General features: G+C 35.5%; 2 protein-coding genes across 4 annotated transcripts in view; one reads left to right on the forward strand and one right to left on the reverse strand.

The window, feature by feature from the left end:
- Positions 1–25429, forward strand: part of LOC125672892 (uncharacterized) — a 117198-nt gene that overhangs the window by 80433 nt on the left and 11336 nt on the right. For 2 of the 3 annotated variants that reach the window (XM_056143220.1, XM_056143219.1), the window contains 2 exons: positions 13711–13840; positions 15784–15912. In XM_056143220.1, the coding sequence (XP_055999195.1) occupies positions 13711–13840; positions 15784–15912 (259 nt within the window). Of the gene's footprint in view, positions 1–13710; positions 13841–15783; positions 18765–25429 lie in introns of those variants that run through there. The other variant, XM_056143221.1, reaches the window with a different exon arrangement.
- LOC125646050 (uncharacterized) lies at positions 6743–13709 on the reverse strand. The gene is made up of 2 exons (XM_056143222.1): positions 11234–13709; positions 6743–8336 (listed from the first exon to the last, which is right to left on the reverse strand). Exons 1-2 carry the CDS (start codon positions 11609–11611, stop codon positions 8205–8207), a joined length of 510 nt encoding a protein of 169 aa, XP_055999197.1. The 5' UTR covers positions 11612–13709; the 3' UTR covers positions 6743–8204.

A 25429-nucleotide genomic window follows, 5' to 3' on the forward strand; every position in this document is an offset into this window, starting at 1 on the left:
CACTGTGCAAGAAAAGCTGATATTTACATGAAAGCTTCCTGACATAGTGCAGATTCAAGTTTGTTAAACTCATGACCCCTAGGGCTAAGATGAGGTAACAATAGGGGATCAGAGTTTTACATACCATTAAATAGATTTTTTTTCAAATCTTCTTTTTAAGAACCATTGGGCCAAAGAAGTTTACATTTGCACGAAAGCTTCCTGACATAGTGTAGATTCAAGTTAGCAAAAATCACTTTCTTCTGGGTTAAGATGGGGCCACAGTAGGGGATGAAAGTTTTTGCATACAACTGTATATGGAAAATCATTAAAAATCTTCTGAAAATTTTCTGAAAAATCACCAGGCCAGAAAAGTTTACATTTACATGAAAGCTTCCTGACATAGTGCAGATTCAAGTTTAGTAAAATCATGGCCCCTGGGAGTAGGTTGGGGCCACAATAGGGATCAAAGTTTTATCAGCCGATATGTTTATGTAGCAATATTCCATTATTATCTGCATATGGTGTTGATATCTCTCAAGAGCTTATTCTGCGTATAGTCAGTTTTTAAATAGAGGCAAGCTACTGACAAACAACTTGATGGTACAGGGGTTTCAACAGTCTCGATTGAAGTCAGCATTTCGGAAATTCTATTGTCGTTATAACGATATGCAACCTATCCTATCATTGGGTGAAATGCCGTCTGACATGTTTCATACCGATTGTTGGGCCGTTCTTGGCACACTGATTTTGACCACGAATAACTCTGTTTACCTGATTAGGATATAGGGCTCACGGCGGGTGTGACCGGTCGACAGGAGATGCTTACTCCTAGGCACCTGATCCCACCTCAGGTGTGTTCAGGGGTCCGTGTTTGCCCAACTATCTATTTTGTATTGCTTACAGGAGTTATGAGATTAATCACTGTTCATTATCTTCACTTTTCATATATATGGAAAATCTTTAAATACCGATTTTGCCAAATACAATACACACGTTTTTTTGAATTTTTTTTTGTGCCAGAAAGGGGTGCGTATTATATACCACAACATATTTTTGACCTTTTTTTTCCAATGAAACTTGGCGATAAAGTGTGATATTTCACTCAAAGACTTAGGCTTCAGATATTGTACGCCTTTTCATGTTCACCTATTTAAAAGCTAAAAAAATCAACCTCAAGAAAATTACTTCAGAAACGTAAAATTGCAGAAAATGTGATACTTACAATATCTAGATAATTCAGTTATCATGAAACAGCCAATTAAATTGCATTGGATCTGATTATTCATCACATCACACGCCGCCATTATTTAAAGCATGTTTACGCAATAATTCCTTAAATGTCACATGCTAAAATTGTTGGAAAATAATTTTGTCACTTGCTAAAAGTTAGTTAACTGTTAAGTTTTTTGAATAGGCCTTAATTTTTAATGAAATGCTAATTTGAATCTTTGAAATATTAACTATTTTTGTGTAAAAGAAATAATTACCATAATGAGAGTGTTTTACGGAGCCATTGTTGTGTACACTGTGCTTTTGTTAGATACCCCCTCAGGGTAAAGAAATACCAAACAGAATTCTTTTTCACACATTTTATTAAATGAAACAAGAATTCATGCAGATTTTCAGATATAAATTAACATGTGAGCATGCATATCAATATATACAGGTAGATCTATGTTATATAAACACACAGTCATAATGTTTGTAATATATCGTTGTGAATACACATTTCAAAATCCTTCAAACTCCTCCTGATCATCACTTTCAAACAATTTATATATGTCTCTGAGCACAGAGAGTGGCATGTCGTCATCGATGTCATCATTGTATACAATATCATTTTCATCGCAATCCTCATCATCGCTTGAATCAACTGGAGATTTGCTGTCCTTATGAATGTTCTCATCCTATAAGAAGTCATTTTTGGATCCGTCCATAGCGTTTGAAATGCAACATTTCTTAAATGCATGTACAATGATCTTCGGATCCAGTTCTTCCCATGCATCACATATCCACCGGCAAATGGTGTCGAGTTTCAGCTTTCTCATTCTTCCTTGACTGGTGTAGGTGTGGTTATCACTACACATCCATTGATTCCATTTTTGTCTCAGTGAGACTTTCATAGGCTTGTTCACACTTACGTCCAGAGGTTGTAATATGCTTGTCATACCTCCCGGAATTATTGCAAGGTCTGTTTTATGATTCTTCTTTAACATTGCCTTCAATGCAGGAGATCGATGGCATCAAAATGCATCCAACACCAACACACTGTGACTTCTTCCAGCACCCGGACGTCGTCCCCACACTTTCTTTATCCAGTCTTTCATAATAGCATCATCAAACCAACCGCTGGGATGAACATTCACAAATATTCCCTTGGGAAACTGAAGTTTGGGCATAGTTTTTCTTTTAAACACAACATACGGTGGCAGCTTACCTCCATCGGCAGTACACGCTAACATTACCGTAAATCGGTTTTTTAGCTCACCTGAGCCGAAGGCTCAAGTGAGCTTTTCTGATCACATTTTGTCCGGCGTCCGTCTGTCTGTCTGTCCGTCTGTAAACTTTTCACATTTTCATCTTCTTCTCATGAACCACTGGGCCAATTGCAATCAAACATAGCCAAAAGCATCCTTGGGTGAAGGGTTTTCAAGTTTGTTCAAATGAAGGGCCATGTCCCTTTCAAAGGGGAGATAATCACAAAAATGCAAAAATAGGGTGGGGTCATTTAAAAATCTTCTTCTCAAGAACCACTGGGCAAAAAGAGCTGAAATTTACCTGAAAGCTTCCTGACATATTGCAGATTCAAGTTTGTTCAAATCATGGCCCCCGGTGGTAGGATGGGGCCACAATAGGGGATCAAAGTTTTACATACAAATATATATAGGAAAAATCTTTAAAAATCTTCTTCTCAAGAACCACTGAGCCAGAAAAGCTGATTTTTACATGAAAATGTTCTGACATAGTGCAGATTCAAGTTTGTTCAAATCATGGCCCCCGGGTGTAGGATGGGGCCACAAGGGGGGATCAAAGTTTTACATACAAATATATAGGGAAAAACTTTAAAAATCTTCTTCTCAAGAACCACTAAGCCAGAAAAGCTGAGATTTACATGAAAGCTTCCTGACATAATGCAGATTCAAGTTTGTTCAAATCTTGGGCCCTGGGGATTGGATGAAGCCACAATAGGGGATCAAAGTTTTACATACAATTATATATAGGAAAAATCTTTAAAAATCTTCTTCTCAAGAACCACTGAGCCAGAAAAGCTGATTTTTGCATGAAAACTTTCTGACATAGTGCAGATCCAAGTTTATTCAAATCATGGCCCCCGGGGGTAGGATGGGGCCACAAGGGGGATCAAAGTTTTACATACAAATATATAGTTAAAATCTTTTTCTCAATAACCACTGAGTCAGAAAAGCTGATATTTACAAGTAAACTTTCTGACATAGTGCAGATTCAAGTTTGTTCAAATCATGGCCCGGGGGGTAGGGGGGGGGGTCAATGTTTTACATACAAATATAGGAAAAAGCTTTAAAAATCTTCTTCTCAAGAACTATTGGGCCAAAGAAGTTGACATTTACATGAAAGCTTTTTGACATAGTGTAGATTCAAGTTTGCAAAGGGTAGTTTGGACCATAATAGGGACTAAGGTTTTACATGCAATTATATATGGAAAGTCTTCAGATATGGGTCAAGGTGACTCAGGTGAGCGATGTGGCCCATGGGCCTCTTGTTTCATTCCCTGTGGTTTTGATTGAAACTGTAGAAGCACCTTTCCGGTTAATGGTAGTGTCGGCTGGGAGATTGAAAGTTAAAGGAATCTGATCTGCTTTCCCGATCTGTGATAGACTGTACTGATGTTTCTTCCTCATCTTGATCATGAACCTTTGGAAATTGGAAAGTTTATCCTCAGAGTCCTTGAATAATTTTTGAGAAATGTGTGTTCTACGTCTAATGGATAAATCGTCTTTCTTCAAAAAATTATAACACCAATCCACTGATGCTTTAAAGTCCTACGCTTTTGGTTCTTTCTTGGCAATTTTCAGTGCTTTTAGTTGTAGTTCGGCAGTTAATTGATATTCCGTATCCCTGTTGTCTGCGATCTGTAACCCATTCAAGTAGTTCTGTTTCTATTGTAGGAAATAAAGCTGAGCGACCTCTTTCTGCCTTATTTGTCTTTGGTAGCTGTTTTATTTTTTCTTTCTGGCGTCTCCAGAGACATATGTTTACCTCATAGATGGAAAACTCTCTGCCTGCTGCCCGATTTCCAGAGTCTTGACATACACTATTACTTTTAATTTTTCTTTTGCCATAAAGGACCGACGTACTTTACCCATGAAACAAAATTTCAAAGGATTGTGTTTAAATTCTTAATTTTTCTATGGTATCCAAAGCATTGTTTTTACAGACAGAGCACTAATTATTTAGAGAAACCATTAATGCCTTTGATCATAGTCATTGTAGTTAACGAGGAGTTGATAATGCATGTGCACCTTTGTACTTACCATGGTGTGTTGGTTACAGTAAAATAAGTGATAGTTTAATTTTATTTTTATAACATTGGCTATTTGATTGATTTTAAGTTTCAACAAAGGAAATATTGAGTCAGTTAAGAATTTAATGCTACAAAATCTCGGGCTTTACTGAAATAAACAGGTTTGTCTGGGTTGATATTTCCCTGAAGATTTTCATTGAAGATTACCGTGATGTAGACCTTATCTCAAAATGTTTGCATATTATTGTGCTTTGTTTAGAATTCATTATTTCTGCAAAAATATTAAGTGAAAATTACCACAAAGTATAAAATCTAGATTACCGTTTGGTCAAAATTTTTGCTGCATATTATACCCCCAAAGTGCATTTTTTCACAAACTTTTAGGCCCAAAATGGGGATGCATATTAAACACAACTGCGTATTATATTCGGCAAAATACGGTATGAGCCAAGGTGACTTAGGTGAGCAATGTGGCTCTTGTTGTCTTACCCATTTCTTACGTGACACGACTCCAGTCATATTGTGAGTAGGCATTGGGATAAAACTCAAGTTGTACTTCTCATGCCTGCATCATTTTTAGCTCACCTGAGCTGAAAGCTCTAAGTGAGCTTTTCTGATCACTTGTTGTCCGCCTTCCTTCTGCCTGACCATCCGTCTGTAAACTTTTCACATTTTCGACTTCTTCTCCATAACCACTAGGCCAATTTCAACCAGACTTGACAAAAAGCATCTATATAGTTGAAGGGAATTCAAGTTTGTTCAAATGAAGGGCATCACCCTTGTTGAAGGGGAGATAATCATGAAAATGCAAAATTCTCAAGAACCACTGGGCCAGAAAAGTTGAAATTTATTTTAAAACTTCCTGACAAAGTGCAGATTCGAGATTACGGCAACTATACAACATCCCGAGGAAGCATCAGAACTTTTTTGGACAAATGAACTTTTGGACAGACTTTTAAGACAAAGTAATTCACATTTATGCTCGCCACATCCACCCCTGCCATATGCAGCTAAATGGACCCCTGTTGAAAGAAGTTAAATGAAAGTGTTCTTAGCATTATGTTTTGCTATGGGAATCCTCTGACTACCAGAAAATAACTAACTACTGGAAACAAAACAAATGGATGTTTGTTAAATCTTTTAATCATGTTACATCCAGAGACAGATTCCAACAAATCTGGAGATACCTACATGTCTAAAACAATGAGGAACAACTTGCAGCCCTGGAAACTATGCTGGTTTTTAGACTATCTAGATGGAAAGCTTGGGGAAGTTTATAAAAGTGCTACTTTTGATGAATCAATGATAAATTTCAAAGGCAGGTTGTGATTCTGACAATATCTACCTGCAAAACCAATCAAGTGGGAAGTAAAAATCTGGGTTTTTATTGCTGACAGCAGTACAGAATACCTTGATAAGTTTCAAGTACATGTACAGCCATCGCGGTTCCCTTATTTCCCGCGTCCCCGCGACGGGAAGTTAATCCTTTCCGCATTACACTGTCGTGGTTTTTCATAGCGGGGCTTTACACCGTGGCGGGTGTGAGTTACAAATGTACCTGTATTTACACAGTTGATAGTTGATGACGCTTACTTCTTATTAATGCATGTAGAATGAATTAAATAGTAGAATTTGAATTGTATATGTTTGTGAATTATTTAGAACATAATGTATGGTAGTTAGCCGAATAATTCACAACTTAATAAAACTTTTTTTCCTGCGCGTTACGTGTGCTGAAATTTAATAAATCGGGAATCAGCAGTAAGTTAAAAGTTAATATTTGTGGAAACATTTTTTCCATAAGAAATTGATCAAAAAATGTTATGCCTTTTATTTATGCCAATCATTATTTACAGTGTCGAGTTTTCAAGTAAGCATGCTGCAGGGATCAAACAAGCAAGTTCCACGTGTATGGACACCTGTCTTTCCTTTACCTGTACATACATTTCATGAATTTCAAAATTAGATAAAATAATTAATTGTATGAGTTCTATGGGGGATAAAATCAAATTAATGATTTCACCAGTAAGAAAAGAATAAAATCCTGATTTAAAAAGAAAAACTCATTTAATCCACCCGTATATATTTTGATACGTTCATGCTCTACATGTACTTCGTTCTCTGCTTTCTACGACGTACGTTTCTCTGGTAGTTTTAAGTGTTGTTTTGTGATTGCGTAAATACACAGGTTTGACCATTTAACACAGTTGTCCCTTCGACTCTTTGTAAATTCTGTCCCTGAAACATGGCCAGCACAGATAGGATAATATCTCTCTCCGGATCCAGGAATTGAAAGGGGGGTGGACAACTTCATGCGAACCTCCGGATTTTACAGCTGTAAAGTGTGGTAAAGGGGCGGGACAGAGGAGATGACTTCAGTTTACAATTGTCTAAGATTCTTGACAAGCACAAGTAATATTTTAAAATTGTGCAGAGAGTGGGTGCAACTCACAAAACTTAAAAAGAATTTGTCCAAACATTGATTTCGTATTTGTATTAATACATTTTAGTTGTATAATTCATTCTCTCCGTTGACAAACGCACATTTTGGTGGTAAATGTATTTCAAGTCAATGTGAAGATCACCCTTGTGCCTTTATGGTTGCATAATGCTTCCTATCAAGCCGCGCGCCCAAGTTTTCAAATACACAGACTTGATTCGATAAAGTCAGTAATGTTAAATAGTGTTCTCTCTCTCTCTCTCTCTCTCATTTTAAAAAAGAGTTTGCTAATGCAAATCTTTAATCCTTTTCCTACTTTAATATTTGTGTTATACATGTTTTCTTAAAACATTTGTACAAATACATGTATAGAAGTAAATTCCTGAAAAAATTTGTGACAGACGGACTGCACATCTATCAGATAATGTAAATATTACTCGGATGCTAGAAGATAACCATTACTTAGCCTATTGTAGTAATAATGACAATATATTATATATATTATTTTCATTTTCCATAATTTAATAATAATAATAAAGCTGAGTATACATGTATGTGCATTTTTCTCTACTGTTCTACAAAATGTGTGTATTTACATGGGCATTTACATGGGCATGATATTCACACTTGACAGCACGATGTCTTAGTCTGTGAAATCGTACACGTCGTCAGGACAAGCTGGTTCGGCTGTCGGGATGGATAAATCCAACAGACTTGTATTTGCACTCTCCTTCCTGCTTCGTTTGTCATTTCTTCGGAGTGACTCGTTGATCCTCGTCACAATCCTCTCTCTCCAAACGTCCTCAGGTTTGAACTCTGGATAAAAATAGCAAACATAGTTTTTGAGTGCAGTCTTCCTTACTTGGTCCAGTTCTTGCTTGTTATGTTTCCCTCCGCCATACCAGTTGTATGTCCAGCGTAGATTCCCCTCCCCGAATAGTTCAGGCCAGAGTTTTCGTGCAAGGTTTACAGCAAAGTTGCCGGCATTTTTTGAATCCCGTTGTATTTCTCTGAGTCGCGATTCTGTTATCTGGAACTCTTCTGGAACATCAGCAAATACATCGCACACGGTATTGTTATCGCTGCTGGCAACTTGCTGGTTTTTTTTTCGTTTTGATGTTCCTGGCAATGTTGACAATGACGTTTGTGTTCCCAAGAACAGTCCTCAGCAGCGATTCGCAAGCTGACGCTCGGCGATTTGCCGCATCCGTCTTCTTCTGTAACAGATCTTTAGACTGCCGCATTTCCGCCATTTCTTTCATTAAGGCCACTTTAAAGTCATCATTCGCCGTGGACGGTCGGTATGGTTTGAACCTCACTGGTGGGTGGAAGTTCCAACTCCACATCAGGTTGACTTGTTAGAGGCGATGCACCTACAGCAATAACCGTGGCTTTTGGCTTTCCCGATTTTGTCTGAAATTCAAAAAAATAAGTTCAAAGTCTCATAGTGAAAATATAATGCGAAATTAAATAATTCAAGATATCGTTAAATGTTTTTGCATTTATATCGGTATAAAAAGGTAAATAAAAAAGCTTGTTCCTAAGAACAAAAATAAACTAAATCAGCCTACAGTAATATATCATATTTTTTATGTGAAATTATTTAGTTAAATTTCAAACTTTTCTGAGAGAGGGCGAGTTGTCCTAAGAGGGGCTAGTTGTCTTGAGGGCGAGTTGTCCAGCATTCAGTGAAATCATATAATAATTGCTATATCAACACCTTAATTTGTGTGTGTACGTGTTTGAACTGAAAGTGCTGAATGTGATATGAACAGTCATCTTTGTGACTTTTTGTCCTGTGCCTTTCAATCCCACCTGGTCAAAAGTACACGCTGATGATGACCATTGTGATTTTTTGTCTTATAACTTTCTGACCGTATACCGTATTTCCTGTGTACTCTAATCACTGATCCCAGCACGCAATAGATAATCGGGCACATAATAAAACAATTAGCACCCCTCCAGACCCTGTGTATTACAGGTACACCACACCTGTGTTCTCAAGTCACTTGACTCTACATTTCGTCAGCACTCGATAGTCGTTGGATAACACAAACAGTCGGATGCACAAAGATGGTATTTCAGTAGCAGGTATTAAATGGCAGATGAGTGATTTAGGATTCGCAGTTTCAAGGGACACAATTTCGTACTGGATCCATAAATACAACATCGGTCTATTTGGCGACATGTGCGATTTTATGAAGCATACAGTTTCAGCTAGTGTGAGCGAAAGAGATACAAACATTATCAAAGAATGTTTATCAAAAGACTCGACTTTATCTAGCAGGGATATTCACAGAGTTCTTAAAGATGATGGTGCCACTTTCGGACTGTCTACAACGAAGTGGGCAATTGAGGCCTCCGGTTTTCGAAACCCCGTTATGGACAAATGGTTCAACACGCTAACAAAGTAAAAAGGATGGAATTTTGTGAGCAACTTATTGCATCCAATGACAAGTTTGAAAACGTAATATTTTCCGATGAGTGTTCAGTTCAGCTGAACCAAAACAAGATGTGCAGCTACAGAAAGATAGATTCCCACGCTACAGTATTACCCAAACTGAAGCACCCACTAAAGATGCACGTATGGGCCGCAGTTAGCAAGAAAGGGGCATCAAAGATCCGGCTTTTTGAGGGAATCATGGATTCTGAATTTTACACAGACTGTATCTTAAGGGATACCTTGATGCCATTTATACAGAAGAATTTCGTTGGAACTGAACATCGATTTCAACAAGACAACGACCCTAAACACACCTCTAGACGTGCCAAGGCTTTCATGGTGGATAACGGGATTAACTGGTGGAATGGATGGCCGGCCGGTAACTTGTTAGAAATACTATTTCTAATTTTACATGTATCATATAAAGATAATTATATATCTAGTGTATCATATTTCTAAATGCAGTAACAGTCGATAACTATAAGTATTTATTACACTCAAGACTTATCTTATTTTACTTTTCTTTTGATAGAAAGTCCGGACCTTAACCCAATAGAAATGGTTTGGAATGAACTCAAGAGGTGTGTCGTCCGAGAAACCCCACATAAAAAACAAGAACTTCAGGACTGCATCCTGCGATTTTGGAGAACCCAGATGACAATAGACAAGTGTTGTGCGTACATAGATCATGTGTTTAAAGTTATACCAACGTGTGTAATTATGAAGGAAAATGCGACTGGTGATGTACCCAAGAAACTGTTCACGGACAGATCAAAAGGAAAAAGTATCGCCTTCTTCCAAGATAAGTTAACATCAGACCTGGAAGTTAATTCGAAGTACGTTGCTTTGATGCAACAATGGATATAACATTCATATGCAATATGAATTGTTTTGTGTACTTATTTGATTAAATGTAATAAAATGGAGAGAGAAAAAACAAGGCTCGTCTTTTTATAGTTAAGCATAAAAAATTACAGGTAATGGCGTGAGAAAATTTCTAGACATTTTTACCGCAAGTTCATTTTTTAAATATACATGAGGATATGAACTGCGATGCTTTACGCCAGCATACTGCTAGCACTTCATGGAAACTATGCCGGCATGAAGTGTTGCTGTTTACACCCTCCTGTATTTTTAAAAACGAATCTTTCTTATCTATTTTCATTTCTGTCGGATCTTTCCAGCTGTTAAAATAGTTGTACTGCATGTATATTAAATTCATATACATTTCATTTACATTCATGTGGAAATAGATATCATTTCAATTGCTAAAGATATGGAAGAAGAAAAAACCCGATTGAAATGTAAATGCCCATGAACCTGGTCAAAAGTCTCCGCACTAGACACAAAGAAATGCATATATTAGGGATTGTAATATCGGGCTATTCCCAGAAGTGCTTGCCATTTTAAATAATTTGATATAATATCTTTCTGTAAAGAAACCATAGTCTGCTAACATAAAGAAACTATATTATATCTAATCATTTAAAACGTCAAACATACCCATTTACAAGAGTGGTTACTTTGGCATAAATAACATTACCAATTCAATAGATACTATGATACCGCAAATACCATGCAAATAAGAAGTGTTATTAAGAATTCATGAAATATGCAATGTATTCAAACAAAATGTGTTTTACGTACAGTGTATGGATACTACATGAGCAGATTTCATTTAAATATATCATGTATCATATAGACTAAAGAGATCTGGATAACAGAGTTTTATTAAAGAGAAACCTAGTGCGGAAATTGCATTATGTCAACACACCATTAATCATTATCTATGTGTGATTTCTCAACTTTGAAAATGAAATCAAACTAAAAAAAAATAATGTAAATAAATTTGATTTAATCAACTTACCAAAGCTTGCGAAATTTTCCTTCGTTTTGGGGGAGGAGTCTCTAACCGTGGAGATTGGGGTGGGGATGGTGACTGTGGAGATGTCGATGAGGAGGGGGATGACAAAGCGGGTGGTGTTACTGGTCTTGGCAATTGTCTCATCAACTCATTCAACTTCAGTTGCATCTCCTGCTCGGTTCCGGAATGGAGAACAATGGCCTCGTTGACTTCTTTCGGTCGTCCCCATTGCACACTGTACGTCTCCCCATCAGAAATAACAGAATCTGCATCACACTTGAAATAAGCACGACTTCGCACTTGCATATCATCGTCACACAAATAACGCACAATGAAATGTGAATCCAATCGCATGGTACGCGGTGCTAGTTTTCTAGACATGATGACCAACTTGAAATTGACACTGATTACGATCTGTCCACTTTGGAAACTTTGGCAAAACTAATCTCATCTGGACATCACCAACTCATTATCATTATCAAAGTGATTGTTATAACAACATGTCGGTGCTCGTAATTACATGTACAACTACATGATCAAGGTGCTCATAATTACAATTTCAAAGCAATTAAGAGGCAAAACTAACGATGCCACCTTTTTCAAACATTGACAGTTTGTTTAATTGAGAGCTGGTTTATACAACTGATTATTTTATTTTTTTGAAAAACGCCGCAGATTTGAGAGTTTAATTACGTTAAATTGATAACTTGATCTGGGGTTTCAGTTCCCATTTCAACTGTTTTAAAAAAGAATATTTCTATGTAAATGACATTCAGCTCATAAAATGATAAATATGACGATATATTAATAATGTCATAATATGAAGAAGATTAATAAATTTGTCAATATAGAAAATAATCATAATAAACACGAAAGCCTTGAATTCAGAAATAACATTGGGGAGATAACTCGTATTTGTTTACAGTACAAAACCCGATAGAATTTTCAACCAATATTACCACGACGGGGACAGGTAGCTGATAGTCATCCCGCGATGACAACGCGGTTTACCTGAGTTACCTGTAAAATACCGCGTTGGATGCGTTGGCTGTACATGTACATACTGGCAAAGAAGGAAATCAAGAGAAAGGCTTATCCCACAGAGTAATGATGGACCTGTGTAGAAACTACTTTGAATCCAACTTGAATGTATATGGACAACTTCTACACAAGTCCTGACCTCTTGAGTGACCTCCATCTCTGAAATTGTGGCATGTGAGACCATGCAAGTCAACCAGAAGGGTCTTCCCAAGGACTTGCTACCAAACAAAATATATCTGAAAAAGCATGAATTCAAACAGGCCAAAAATGTTTTTATTTTGATTGTCCTGCCTTAATTTGTGGCTGCAGCATGTAGTTTTATCCTTGTCCATCATTCCCTCCTTTACTCCATCCTCAATACCCAGTTTTGCGGACTTTTCCCCCCAAACGCCTGGAGATATTGAAGTGACTTTTTTGTATGCAGATGTATATTAATGAGTTTCAGATCGAGTTTTGTTAGGTTTAAGTTGATTTTTTGAAGGAGTTGTGCCCCTCTAACTCAGAAAAATTACTGTTGTAACCACTTTTCTGGAATTTTTTTCTTAATGCCTTGAGATATTGAACTGATTCTTTGTATGCAGATGATGAGTTATAGATATAGTTTGAGTTTTGTTGATTTTGATGGAGTTGTGCTCCTTTAAACATAAAAAAATTAATGTATTTATTTTATGGCTGTCAAAACATATAAAGGGTTGTTGTTGAGTTCTGTATTGTACTAAATGTGTGTAACATACAATCTGAATACCATATTCGATGCTATATTGCTTTGATGGTTTTCCTACATTTGAATTTACTGCGGGTGGGGGCATTCATGGCATGCCAACACATCTAGTTTTAAAATAGTAGTACATATGTACTTGCATTAACATTGCAATCGAACAAAACCTATGTAATTATTGTGTATGTCCTAGTTTTTCTTTTGTTTTTATTCATTGATAACTATGGATAACATCACTGCTGCAATATAAAATTCAAAGGGTTAGATCACAATTGTATCACTTGGGTTCGGATTTACTTTTAAAGACTAAAGGTATAGAAGTCTAAATATAGGGTGCCTAAGTTAGTCAATGTAAAAAGAATAAACTAAACATATTCATACATAATCAATGTACATAATTACCAAAGTTCATCTGAAATTCTGTATAATTTTGTATTCTTTATAGGAGCTAATTAGATTGATCACTGTTATTTTCACCTTTTCATTGTGACCCTATAGGGCTAGGCTACGGTAGGGCCACAATATGGTGTCAAAATATATCATGGGAATGAAGATTGCTAAAAAAATCTTTTAAAATGCACAATAGCTAAACAACAGTATGGTAAAGGTGACTAGTGATTAATGTGGCCCTTGGGCCTCTTGTTTTTTCTCAGTAACTACCCAGGCTAGTTGTTTTGAATTTTCTTAAAGGATTATTACGGTACGTAAATTTGTTTTGTAGATTCCAAGACCTAGCAAGAAAATGAAGAGAATACCAACTTGCACCAAAGAAAGAACATTTCATGGTGATTCTGAATTTCATTATTCAGATACAGAAAGTTCTGATTCTGAAAAATTCAGCCCAATGAAAGGTACAATTGAATCAAATTTATCCTGTTTTTAGATCACCTGAGTAAATTGGTTGTCGTCCATCGTCGTGCGCCTTGCGTTGACAATTGAACATTTTAAACTTTTTTTGATAACTATACTGGTCCAATTCTTTTCAAATTTGGTATGAAGCATCCATGGGACAAGGGGGACATAAATTGTAAATTTCAGGACTCCTGCACCCCTTGGGCCCAAGGGGTGGGGCCTAAACTGCCCAAAATTGACCAATTTTCAAAAATCTTCTCTACAGCCGCACATGTGTAAGAAAAACTAAATGCATAGTGATGTAGGGCAGGAAGGTCTCTACCAAAATTGTAATTTCATGATCCCCAGGATAGGGATACTGACCCCAAGTGGCATTCTTGTCCTTATACATACTACATAGCGGTAATCTTTACCGAATAATGTTAATTTCAGCAAAGCACGATATTTTGTATCAATAAAGTTTTAAAAACAGACTTGATAATTTCTTTGTTTAAACTTCCAATCAATTTAAAAATAGCCAACGTTTTAAGAATCAAACGAGTGTTCAATGTATTCTAATAGCTGCGAAAAATGACGAACCAAGCTGAAGGTGCAATATAACGACCTCATTGGTAATTACAAACATCGTGATAATCAAAGCCATTAATTTGATCAGTACTAAATGAAGAATTCAGAGATAACCCTCTGAAATTTTGCCGCATTTAGTTGGGTATTTAAAGTACATCAGTCGTTTATGACAAATGGAAAGTTAAAAGTAATCGCTTATTCCCAGACCCATGAAAATCATGCAGAAAGCCACAGAGTTCTAGAAAGATCTGACATAATTAAGTGCTTGTCACAGTATCATAATATATCATGACAGTGTTTTAAAAATTGCACAATGATGAATTTTAATTCACTGTTTCATAATAATTAGTTAGAGGATGTAAGCAATATGCGTATTATATTAAGTTAAATATGAGTGTAATAAATGTAGTAGGGTAAAAGTATGGAAACCCATGAATGTCATTGTAACAGTCAGTATTTCATTCTCTACCCAGAGTTCCGTGCGCTACTCACACTATACTTTTTCTACTCGCACTATGAAGCTTGTGGTAACACGCTCTCGGGTGATTTATGTTTTCCAAACTACGGAAACCAATTTCAGTCATATTTTTAAATTCAGGTGACTCTATTTGAGATTCTGTGAATTATTACTTATGCCCCCTTTCAGAGAAGAAATGAGGGGAAGGGGATTACTTGCACTTGTCGATCGGTTGACCACATGTTTGCTCAATATCTTGAGAACCATTCACTTAATAGTTATGATATTTCTTATATTTTGGTTGGTTATGAGTAGAAGAGGACCCCTAGTGATTTAAAGGCCAGAGGTCAATCCACTCTAGACATAGGAATTATACTTCATTCAATATCGTAATGACCCGTTGCTTGACAGGCATCAGACTTGGAACACTGGAACATCATAAGGAGTAGATGACTCCTATTGATTTTGAAGTCACATGGTTAACTGTTGGGGTTAGGACCCTCAAGTTGGTACACATACACTTTATGCCAAGTGGAGGATGCCTATTGTTTGTCAAAGTCGAACCAAATCATTGGGGCAGAACCATCAAACTTTGTACACATACATCTTATGCCAAGTGAAATTATTACATAAGGACTACATGATTTGTCTGTTTTACGATGCAAAGAAAGTATGTCACACCCTGATGATTTCTGATACTTGAAGCTAAGTTCTACAAATCATGCTGTAAGAAAAACACCCTATATTAGCTTTTCACGGGCGTATTATGTACTGTTGGCGGTACTCTTGTTAGCAAAGTTTTGAGGGGAACTGGGTACACAGGATGCTTATGGAAATTGCCAGTACTTTTGTTTACAAATTTAACTAAGATAGAAGAAGTCAAAACCAACCAAGTTTAATTGATGCTTTATTTTGCAGTAGAAAAAACTGAGGAAAAGGACACCAGGCATACATGGCTTGAACATGAGGATAGAGCTATTGATGATTTTTTTCAGACTGAAATCAATGAATTTTCGAATGTGGGGAATAAAGGATCTCTGGAAGGAGGTAACTAGCATTTTTTTTATCACTTTTATCAGATGCAAAATAGATTTGAATAGATTTATGAAATATAGAGTTTTCAGATCACTTTTCTGATCAAATTTGTCCAGTGTTTTACTCTGGTAGAAACAAAGATTTTCAGGAAATTTGGAGCTAACATGACCCATGGACCTCTTGTTTGGTGATGTTGTCAGCATTAACTTTTGATATTTTTATCTTCTCCAGAGCAATTTAGCCAATTCAATCAAAGAACCAGAGCCACAAAGTACTAAAATTGGCCCTTTCGCCAAAATAAATGAGACTTTCACAGTTGATGCTCTAGGATTTTTAGGTTATAGAACAATTTATTTTACAACTATATCTTTTCTAGTTTTCGTTTTACAGTCGTTTAAACTTTGTGTTGTTTTTCAACAGAAAAGCTATATAACGTCATGATGTTGACGTTATGAGAATCACAGTGTAATACACAAAAAATGGACACATGGGTTAATATATATTTTTTGGGCTTATTCTGGTTGTAAATCACAACTGTTAAAATACTAGGAACTTGTATATTTTCTATCACGATGTTTAAATTTGTGATATATTCCCCCTCTCCACTACATAACACTACAATGTTTTCCAGCTGTATTGGACATAATTGAAAAATCACGATCAAAAATTAAAATTCCTTGCAGTGAAAGGACCACAGCAAATAGTATTGTTTTACCGTCTATCTCAAAGACGAGTTTATATTTTCAAGTTGCATATATCTATTCGTATCAATTTCCATTAAAATTGATATTAATTGATGATAAAAAAAGAGAAACAACTGTATAATTTTGGTTAAACTTGAGTAATTATAGTAACTAATTAGAAAAATGGATTTTTTGAACATCCACCTCGTAAACTAAATTTCTTAAAATAAAACACGGTGGACCTTTAAAATTGTCGGCACCTCTGAAGTCTTAATTTTCTGAGCGAGGTAGACCTTTAAGTCCACGTAGGATGTAAGTGGATATCTGACATCTGTATCTCCTTTGTGCCACTGTGCGCCTTCGTGTGATATAAAAAAAAAAAAAATACCCAGCGAAATATTAGTGGGTGAAAATTAAAACGTATAAAACGGCGACTTGTATATATTCATATCATTTAATGATATATATTATTGTAAATTTTAAATAGTAATTTAATTTTAAAAAATGTACCTTCACTGTCTATCTTTAAAGAATTATCATGCTGATTTGATAACTTACTTAAATTGTTTACATGTTGGAGTTTGCTATTCGAAACAATTCATCTTAATTACTCTTAACTTATGACGTTCGTTATGTATTAATTTTTCACGTTTATATGTTTGAAGCAGATACATTGTTTTTAAAAACCTCAGAAATAGAGTGGACAGTGTCGCTAAATGGATTTTAATTATCTCTAAGTAGAAACCTCAACATGTTTGTAAATCGGGATTATTTCTTGTATATAGATATATCAAGATATTGATACATATCCGTATGCAGGCTTCCCCGCAGACATTCACACCTTTATGAAACGCCCAAATTCTCGACACCCCGTACACAAAAGTCGGCACATTGTTTCACAGCACGAGTTCACCAAATAACAGACTTTCAGAATCATTTGACTTTAAAAATGAACAAACAAATATCACATGGTATAAATTGGCAATGATTTCAATTTGATAAATAGCATGAATTATACCATCTCAAAGAAATGTGGACCATAAAATGACAAATAAAAGCATTGAGTTTTGGGTCCATTCTGCTCTTCATGGACTAAATGCATTTTGTTATCGAAGATGGAAAAAATTATTTTTAAAAATGCCTAGATTGTCCATTTGCATAAACATGTATTACGGTGGTAAAAAAAAATCTAGTAAATCCAATGAAGTTGTAATAATATAGATTATATATTTATTTTATTTTTGACTGAGAGGGCGTTAGATAGCTAGGCACGTAACATCCGTTTAAAAAAGAGAGGGGGCAGTCCTAACTTGCGCCAGCCGAATAATTTAACACGGAAAAAAGGGAAATTAAATATATCAGAATGAAGTGGAATGGTTAATTAATAAGAAGAATATTGTTCATTTTAAGATTTGATTAAACTTCCCGTACCTGTATACAATTACTGATGCTCTCTCTCTCTCTCTCTCTCTCTCTCTCTCTCTCTCTCTCTCAGTTATAGATTTAGTACTGTAGTATAGGTGTATGAATAGAAGCAACTAAATTGCAAATCGTCAAATCATTTTGTCTATATATTTTTTTGTGTAAACTAGTTGCATTTGACACCGAGATTTCAAAACACCCTTACAGTAGACTTGGATGGGTCGATGTGGCGATCTATCCACTGCACAATTAAAGAAATTGAATTTGGGAGGGGGATTGGGACAGTTTGAGTGGATGAAGACCACCACCCACCACCGCCACCACACACATGTACACAATTTAAGGTTTGAAGATTGGACAATTTAAGCACAATTTCCTGTTGCTATTGTAGGCTGGATTATTAAATTAAGATATATTTATTGGCAAAACACATGTCCAATTTATTAATTGGCAAACCATATATAATATAGCATTCAGCCCGTCTGTCATAATTTAATTTTACTTGTATCACGTAATATGACTTGTTGAGCACGCTGAAAAAAATATTTGTTTATATTGTATAAATGTAACTTGGTATGGGGACACACCTCCTTGACAACCAAGACGACACTATACTTTTCCTTTTCTAATTTTACATTGGACAATGGAACACTGATGCGTTGATAGGCCTTCGAACTAGGCCTATGAAATAGAAAATCAACGAAATTAAACATGCACAATAAATACTGTATTGTCTTACCCCCCCCCCCCCCCCCCCCCCCTAAACAAAAACAAAACAAAAAACAACACGCACAGTCTTTGTTTACAAGTAAAGTTACATAAAGATAAAAAATAAAAACTCTTGACATGTACGACGATATCATATGTGAAATTAAAAAAAACCCTGGTATATCGAGTATTTTCATATGGGGGTTACTTGATCCGCCTATCGAAGCATAAAATGCGTCATGAATGTCTTACAACAGATGACGTCATGTCTCATCGATAACATGTGGATTGCTATCTATGAATTGCTTACATAATTTACTGTGTCGGATTTAACTGGCGGCAATGCTGCATGTTATGGTAAGTCTTATTGTAGTTTAAATCTGTTATTTTGAATTCCCTTTTGCCTGACCAGATCATGCTAATATTCAGCCCGAAACTTGGATGTACTGTAAATCAAAGAAGGACTCGCTACCAATATACGTAAAGTTAGGTTAAATAAAACAGTTATTTCGAATGTTGACAGTCTAAAGCTGTGTAGTAACAATTTTGTAATATAAATAAAGCAAAAATTATTCGATATGATATCAGTACCATACAAAAATACTTGCGTGAAGCCTAAATATTTTCCGATATATCCCAAAGTGACAGAATACGCCATGCACATTTCAGTCACTAGGCCTAACAGTTTTGGTAACTCGTTTCGTTCAATGATAATGTTTATGATAATAATGTAATACTACCAAAATTGTACACAGTTTTTAAGCAACGATGCAATGAAGATGCTTTGTGAACGACTTTAAAAGATGAAAACAACTAGGTATTGAAAATGAACATCTATAACCTAGTAAAAGGGCAAAACAAGCTGCAACCGAAAACTATTATTAGGTGAGGGAATTTCCCTTGCTTTAAAAATAAACACCGAACTAAAATGACCTATACATGACACGAAATAAAAAACATAGTTTCTTTCTCCATAAGATACTTAAATCAGCCATATTATCTGTAAAATTCAAGTTTACCATGCACCACCAGCACATTATAACCGTGATATTTTTCAGCAATCCGGAATATCGTTTTTTGAAAAATAAAGATAGTGCTCCTAGCTCGCCCTAAAATATTTTTGCATTTATTATCAATTGAAAAGGTGTATATTATAAAAATACTTTAAATATTTTGGGCGAGATGAAACCAGTATGGCAAAACCTTTACAGAATAACCAGTTTTTGGTGAAAAATGACAAAAATACGGTACCATATCCGGTTCTAGTATGTATACAGCTTTGGTTGTGCTCCTATTTTTAAAATCTAACATGTTTTTTTAAATCCCGGATTCTGATACATATTTATAACACCAATACTCCTATTCAACATTTACTTTCATTTTTATATATTTTAAGGGCCATAATATGGGGTTTGTGAATCAGGTTCTTTGGTACGTAGTCTAAATTCAAACTATAAAGTATAAGCCAATAGCACCCAGAAAAAATTACTAAGTCTTGTATAATCTTAAAGCCTTAATTATGCCAACGACAAAAATAGTTGAGTTCCCGCTAACGTTCCAGAAAATAATAGGGTAGGTAGGTAGGAAATAATGGTTTTTTTTAATTTTTAATTTTTTTTAAATTTTTTCAAAGTATACGAAAACATTGTAAACTCTAACAAGTTAAATGTTCTACTTTCAAATTAAAGTTTTGCTTAAATTGCATTGCAAGTAAACTTTCAATCATAATATTTCACCTGTTATTGGCTAAGGATTATGTCCAGATGTTTTATAAGAAGCAATATTTTTCAATGAAACATATAGCATAAAACACAAAAGTTAACTCCTTTATGCCACTATGCTATACAATATAGCAATACTTACTATTGGATATGTTTGACAGGAAAAATATTTTAAAAATCATCACCAAAATATATAAACATCATTAACATATTTTAAGTTTATTAATACATTTCTGAATGTACTTACACGATCTAAATGGAACAAGGGTAGGAAGACAGTCTGGGCAGATCCCACTTATCCTAATGGGAATCAACTCTCTTCCAGCTAAAACTTTTTACCGGACATAAATTTTTATTTTAAAAAAAGTCTGCACATCTTTTTTTTCATATATGACCTCTCGGCTCTCAGCCATCAACAACTCAGATGCGTTCACTGCTTTATTTGTGGCCTTTTAAATAATGTTTTCAGTTAGAACTGCAACAGAAACCATGGATGTGCATACAAATTATACAGACTGGACATTCAAGTACACTATATAATGTCTGTCACTGCATCATGCAGGGTTGGCAAAAAAGTGGTCAATATGAGTATTGACCGGGCCGGTGGTCAATACTGGTTAAAACCGGTCAATACTGATTAATACTGGTCGATTGAAAATTATTTGGTCATTATAGTCTGTGTTATTTATTAGCCGAGTTGCAACGAAGTTGAACTCGGCTATTGATTTCGTGATGAGGGTGGGCATCAACAATTGGTTTCCAGATGATAACTCAAAAAGTTTACAATCTAATCAAATGAAACTTTAATATATTGTTGGGTACCAGGTAAGGAAGACCCGTATTAATTTTGGAGAAAAATGGTCAAAGGTCAAGGTCACAGTGACCAAAAATAGAATGAAAATTTCAGAAAAATTTGGTTTCCGGATGATAACTCAGAAAGTTTAAATCCGAATCAAATGATACTTAAAGATATTGTTATGTACCAAGTAAGGAAGACCCCTATTGATTTTGGAGAAAATAGGTCAAAGGTCAAGGTCTCAGTGACCGAAAATAGATTTAAAATTCCAAAAAAAATATTTGGTTTCAGGAGGATAACTCGAAATCAAATGAAACTTGGATATATTGTTGGATACCAGCAAAGCAAGGCCCCTATTGATTTTGGAGAAAAAAGGTCAAAGGTCAAGGTCACAGTGACCGAAAATAGATTGAAAACTTTAGACAAATATGGTTTCTGGACAGTAACTCGAAAAGTTTAAAACTGAATCAAATGAAACTTGGTTATATTGTTGGATAGCAGGTTAGGAAGACCCCCTATTGATTTTGGAGAAAAAAAGGTCAAGGTCACAGTCCTGAAAAAACATTGAAAATTTTAGAAATATCTGGATCTGCATGATAACTCTAAAAGTTTAAATCCGAATATTTACAATTATAAATATGCCACATCATTCCTGACTTTACAATGTATCCCATGCAACTTGGCTCATGCACCCCTGGGTGCATATATTGATTATTTTAAATGTTTAAGTGACCTTTATGGTAAATACTGTAATTCATAACATGCACTATCAGTTTATAATATACTTATAAGTCATAATATTAAATAAATAATGTACAAATGACTCTGTTGAATTGGGGAAGATGTAAAAGTTTCTGTTCAAATTCCTTAGTTTAAGAACTACCTATAAGTATTGTTTCATCAATCTTCATTTTAACTGTTGAATAAGCATTTGAGGGGGTGGGTTGGTGATGTGTTCATAACAATAACAGGCACACTGGTCACATCTGGTCCCAGCCTATGCTTATTAACACCTGTCAACTCTGCTTTATGCTCAGGTAATGTCCAGCTACTTTTTATACGCCCGTCTTAAGACGGGACGGATTATGATATGGCGTTCATGTCCGTCCGTCTGTCCGTCCGTCTGTTAGCTTTTTCGTGTCCGACCCGTAACTTAAATACTACAAGGCCTAGAATCATCAAACTTTGTAGATACATCTTGAGTAGAAGGTGTGTCACACATTAAAACCAGGTCACTGTGACTTTTCATTAAGAAGATATCCGTCTGTCCGTCCGTCTGTTAGCTTTTTCGTGTCCGACCCGTAACTTAAATACTACAAGGCCTAGAATCATCAAACTTTGTCTGTAGATACATCTTGGGTAGAAGGTGTGTCGCACATTAAAACCAGGTCACTGTGACTTTTCATTAAGAAGATATGGCCATATATGGCAAAAACTTGTCCGGCTCATAACTTGAAAACTATTAGACCTAGAATCACCAAAATTGGTCAACTAATGCATCTTAGGTAGAAGGTGTGTCGCATCCTACTTTAAGGTCACTGTGACATTTAATTAAGGTGATATAAAAAAAAAATGTTTTAATGGGTACAATCTATACTGTTAACAATATGTGACGGGCGTATCATGTGCCGTGGCGGTGCACTTTATTATTCTTAATCTGTCCAGGTTAGTGATGAAACGATTGTCGCCAATGATCGATAGTCGGTCGTTGAGAGACCTACGATGCTACTAATCGATTACAATATAAAAGTCGCTGACATCGTTAACCAAATAAAATCCGAAAATCACTTCAACTTTGTTCAAATTTTATTTTCTGTATGTCAAACCCAATCAAAAATAAGCAAACAAAATGGCATGAGATATGAAGGACGGCAACAAGAACGACATTCAACAGTCAAATAAAGGAGTCTATCTCTGATATCTTCGATACATTGAGATAAATTCCATTACTTGATATATTGAAATTCTGATTTATTTACCTGTGAACAAATGAAACAAAGAAGAATTCAAATGTTGTTTCCATACATTTAATGATTCTGTTAGGAAAACACTTAATTCCGATTATAATTGATTATTAATCAATTACATGTATCTGATTATTGCCGATAATCGATTATGGTTTTTGGTCTGATTGCCCATCACTAGTCCAGGTACATGTATTAAGAGGTCTGTCTCCAATTGTCAAGCTATATGCTATAGAACTCAACAATTGATTCATATAATGAAACGTTTATCTTTGCAAGAAATGTACAAAAATAGGAAAATGGACAGTTTAAATCACAATTGACCAGTATTGACCACTTGGGGAGTATTGACCGGGACAGTTAAAACCAGTTAAAACCACTGGATAAATTTGGGGGCGGTTTTAATCGCCCAACACTGGCATCATGACCTCCATCAGTCTTCATGAAAACTCAGTGGTCCGAAGACCGAGGCCAGGGAATTTTACGGTCGGGTCAGTGAAAATTAAAAATCAGGAAGTCCGATGGGTTTGTAGACTTTTTGTAAGTCTCATTAAATATAATGTTGGATGTAGATATTCTAAACGTCTCATTTGCTTAAATTTACTATCAAAATAAAAATAAATAAAAAAAATAGCACATAAAGTAAGTGTTTGGACATCGTGATTTGTTTATTTCGTAAAGAACAATAACTATACTTGTCATTGTCAAGATAACTTGTACGTTGATCACGTGAATATTAAATGAACAACTTGTTGAAACAACAAAAATGGCCACGTTCTGCATTGCACAGCACACTGGTAATTGCTGCTTTATTGCATTGTCCAATTAAAATGAACTTCGTCAAGTGCAGTTATAATCTCTGATTTTATGCAATTTCTATAGTTTATAGAATTAATCAATCATTTACATTTGATGTTAGTAGAGAAGGCTACTTTGATGTTGGTAGAGAAGGCTACTTCCTAAGGTGCACTCGGGCTCTTTTCATGTTTGTGAAAAATACGTGAGGTTGTAGTCTTGTTGTTTGCAGGTGAAGAGAGAGAAAATACCGTGTACGGTGTTGATTTTCTGGAATCGACAGAAAGGATGTCTTAGGGTGGATATGAATACGAGTAATAACCATAGTTTCAGTAAATTAATTGTACAATTTTACAATGCATTCCATAATGTATGTGATAAACATATGAAAATTTAGGGGGCCAGTAAATTTCACTGTGGGCCAATAAATTCAGACAGTTTACTGGTCCGACTGGTCAGCAAGTTTTAAATGTTTTCATGAAGACTGCTCCATATAAAACTAGAGTCCTCGTGGTCGTGTATATACAGTAATGCCCGCTGAAGCGATAGCATAAGACAGTGGCTATAAATAGCCACCTTCTAAAAACACCATAGGAGTTGGCAATTTTAACAAAAGAAAGTCTTCTATGGAAACATGACACTTGGCAAAGTCTCTCGACCGTCTATCACCTTCAATTGTCAACTCACCGTTGTGTGAGGCACGCATGGACTCTGAGATACTATAGTGGTCAACCATCATGCCATGCTGTTAGTTACAAACATTATCAATGTTGTGTAAACACTTGACACAATACCATGCAATTTTGTACATCGTTCAAGCGTTTAAATTACTTCATCTCTGTTTAACTAAAAAGAAAACCAAGAGCCGGGAATATATTTTTTCTGGAAAAATGACGATTTTTTTTCTTCAAAATATCAAGAAAATATTTTCTAGTGTCGGGGATATAATTTAGAGTTGGTCTGGTTACCGGAAACGCAACACATTTGATCAGTTTGGGGCCACAAAAGGGATCAAAGTTTCACATGCAAATATATAAGGAAAATCTATAAATATGGGCCAAGGCGACTCAAGTGAGCGATGTGACCCATGGGCCTCTTGTTATAAGGGATGGATCTGTATCTTTCTGATCTGTTCTTTAAAAAATTCCAGAGAGCTACAGTACTGCAGTTATAAAGTACCATGTCTCAATCAAAGGGGAGATAAATCACAAAAATGCAAAAATAAGGTGCATTTTATGGTTCCCAGTGGTAGGGTGGTGCCATCATAGGGCATCAGTGTTATATGCTGATCGATATATAGGAAAACAAATTATAAAATACCTCTTGATAAGCTAAGCCTTTCATATTTTGTATATAAATTCTTTATGGAAAGACATTTCATGTGATGCAACAATGTGTGATATTGTGACCTTGACTTAAAAGTTTGACATACTTTTGATA

The sequence above is a fragment of the Ostrea edulis genome, chromosome 7 (genome assembly GCF_947568905.1).
Source record: "Ostrea edulis chromosome 7, xbOstEdul1.1, whole genome shotgun sequence".
Taxonomy (NCBI): Eukaryota; Metazoa; Mollusca; class Bivalvia; order Ostreida; family Ostreidae; genus Ostrea; species Ostrea edulis.

Bases quoted from the DNA above. Each gene is read 5' to 3' on its own strand.
- LOC125646050 (XM_056143222.1), bottom strand. From the start codon at position 11,611: ATGTCTAGAAAACTAGCACCGCGTACCATGCGATTGGATTCACATTTC. The intron at 8,337-11,233 runs GTAAGTTGATTA...TTTGAATTTCAG, and splicing joins GGAAAATTTCGCAAGCTTTG to ACAAAATCGGGAAAGCCAAA.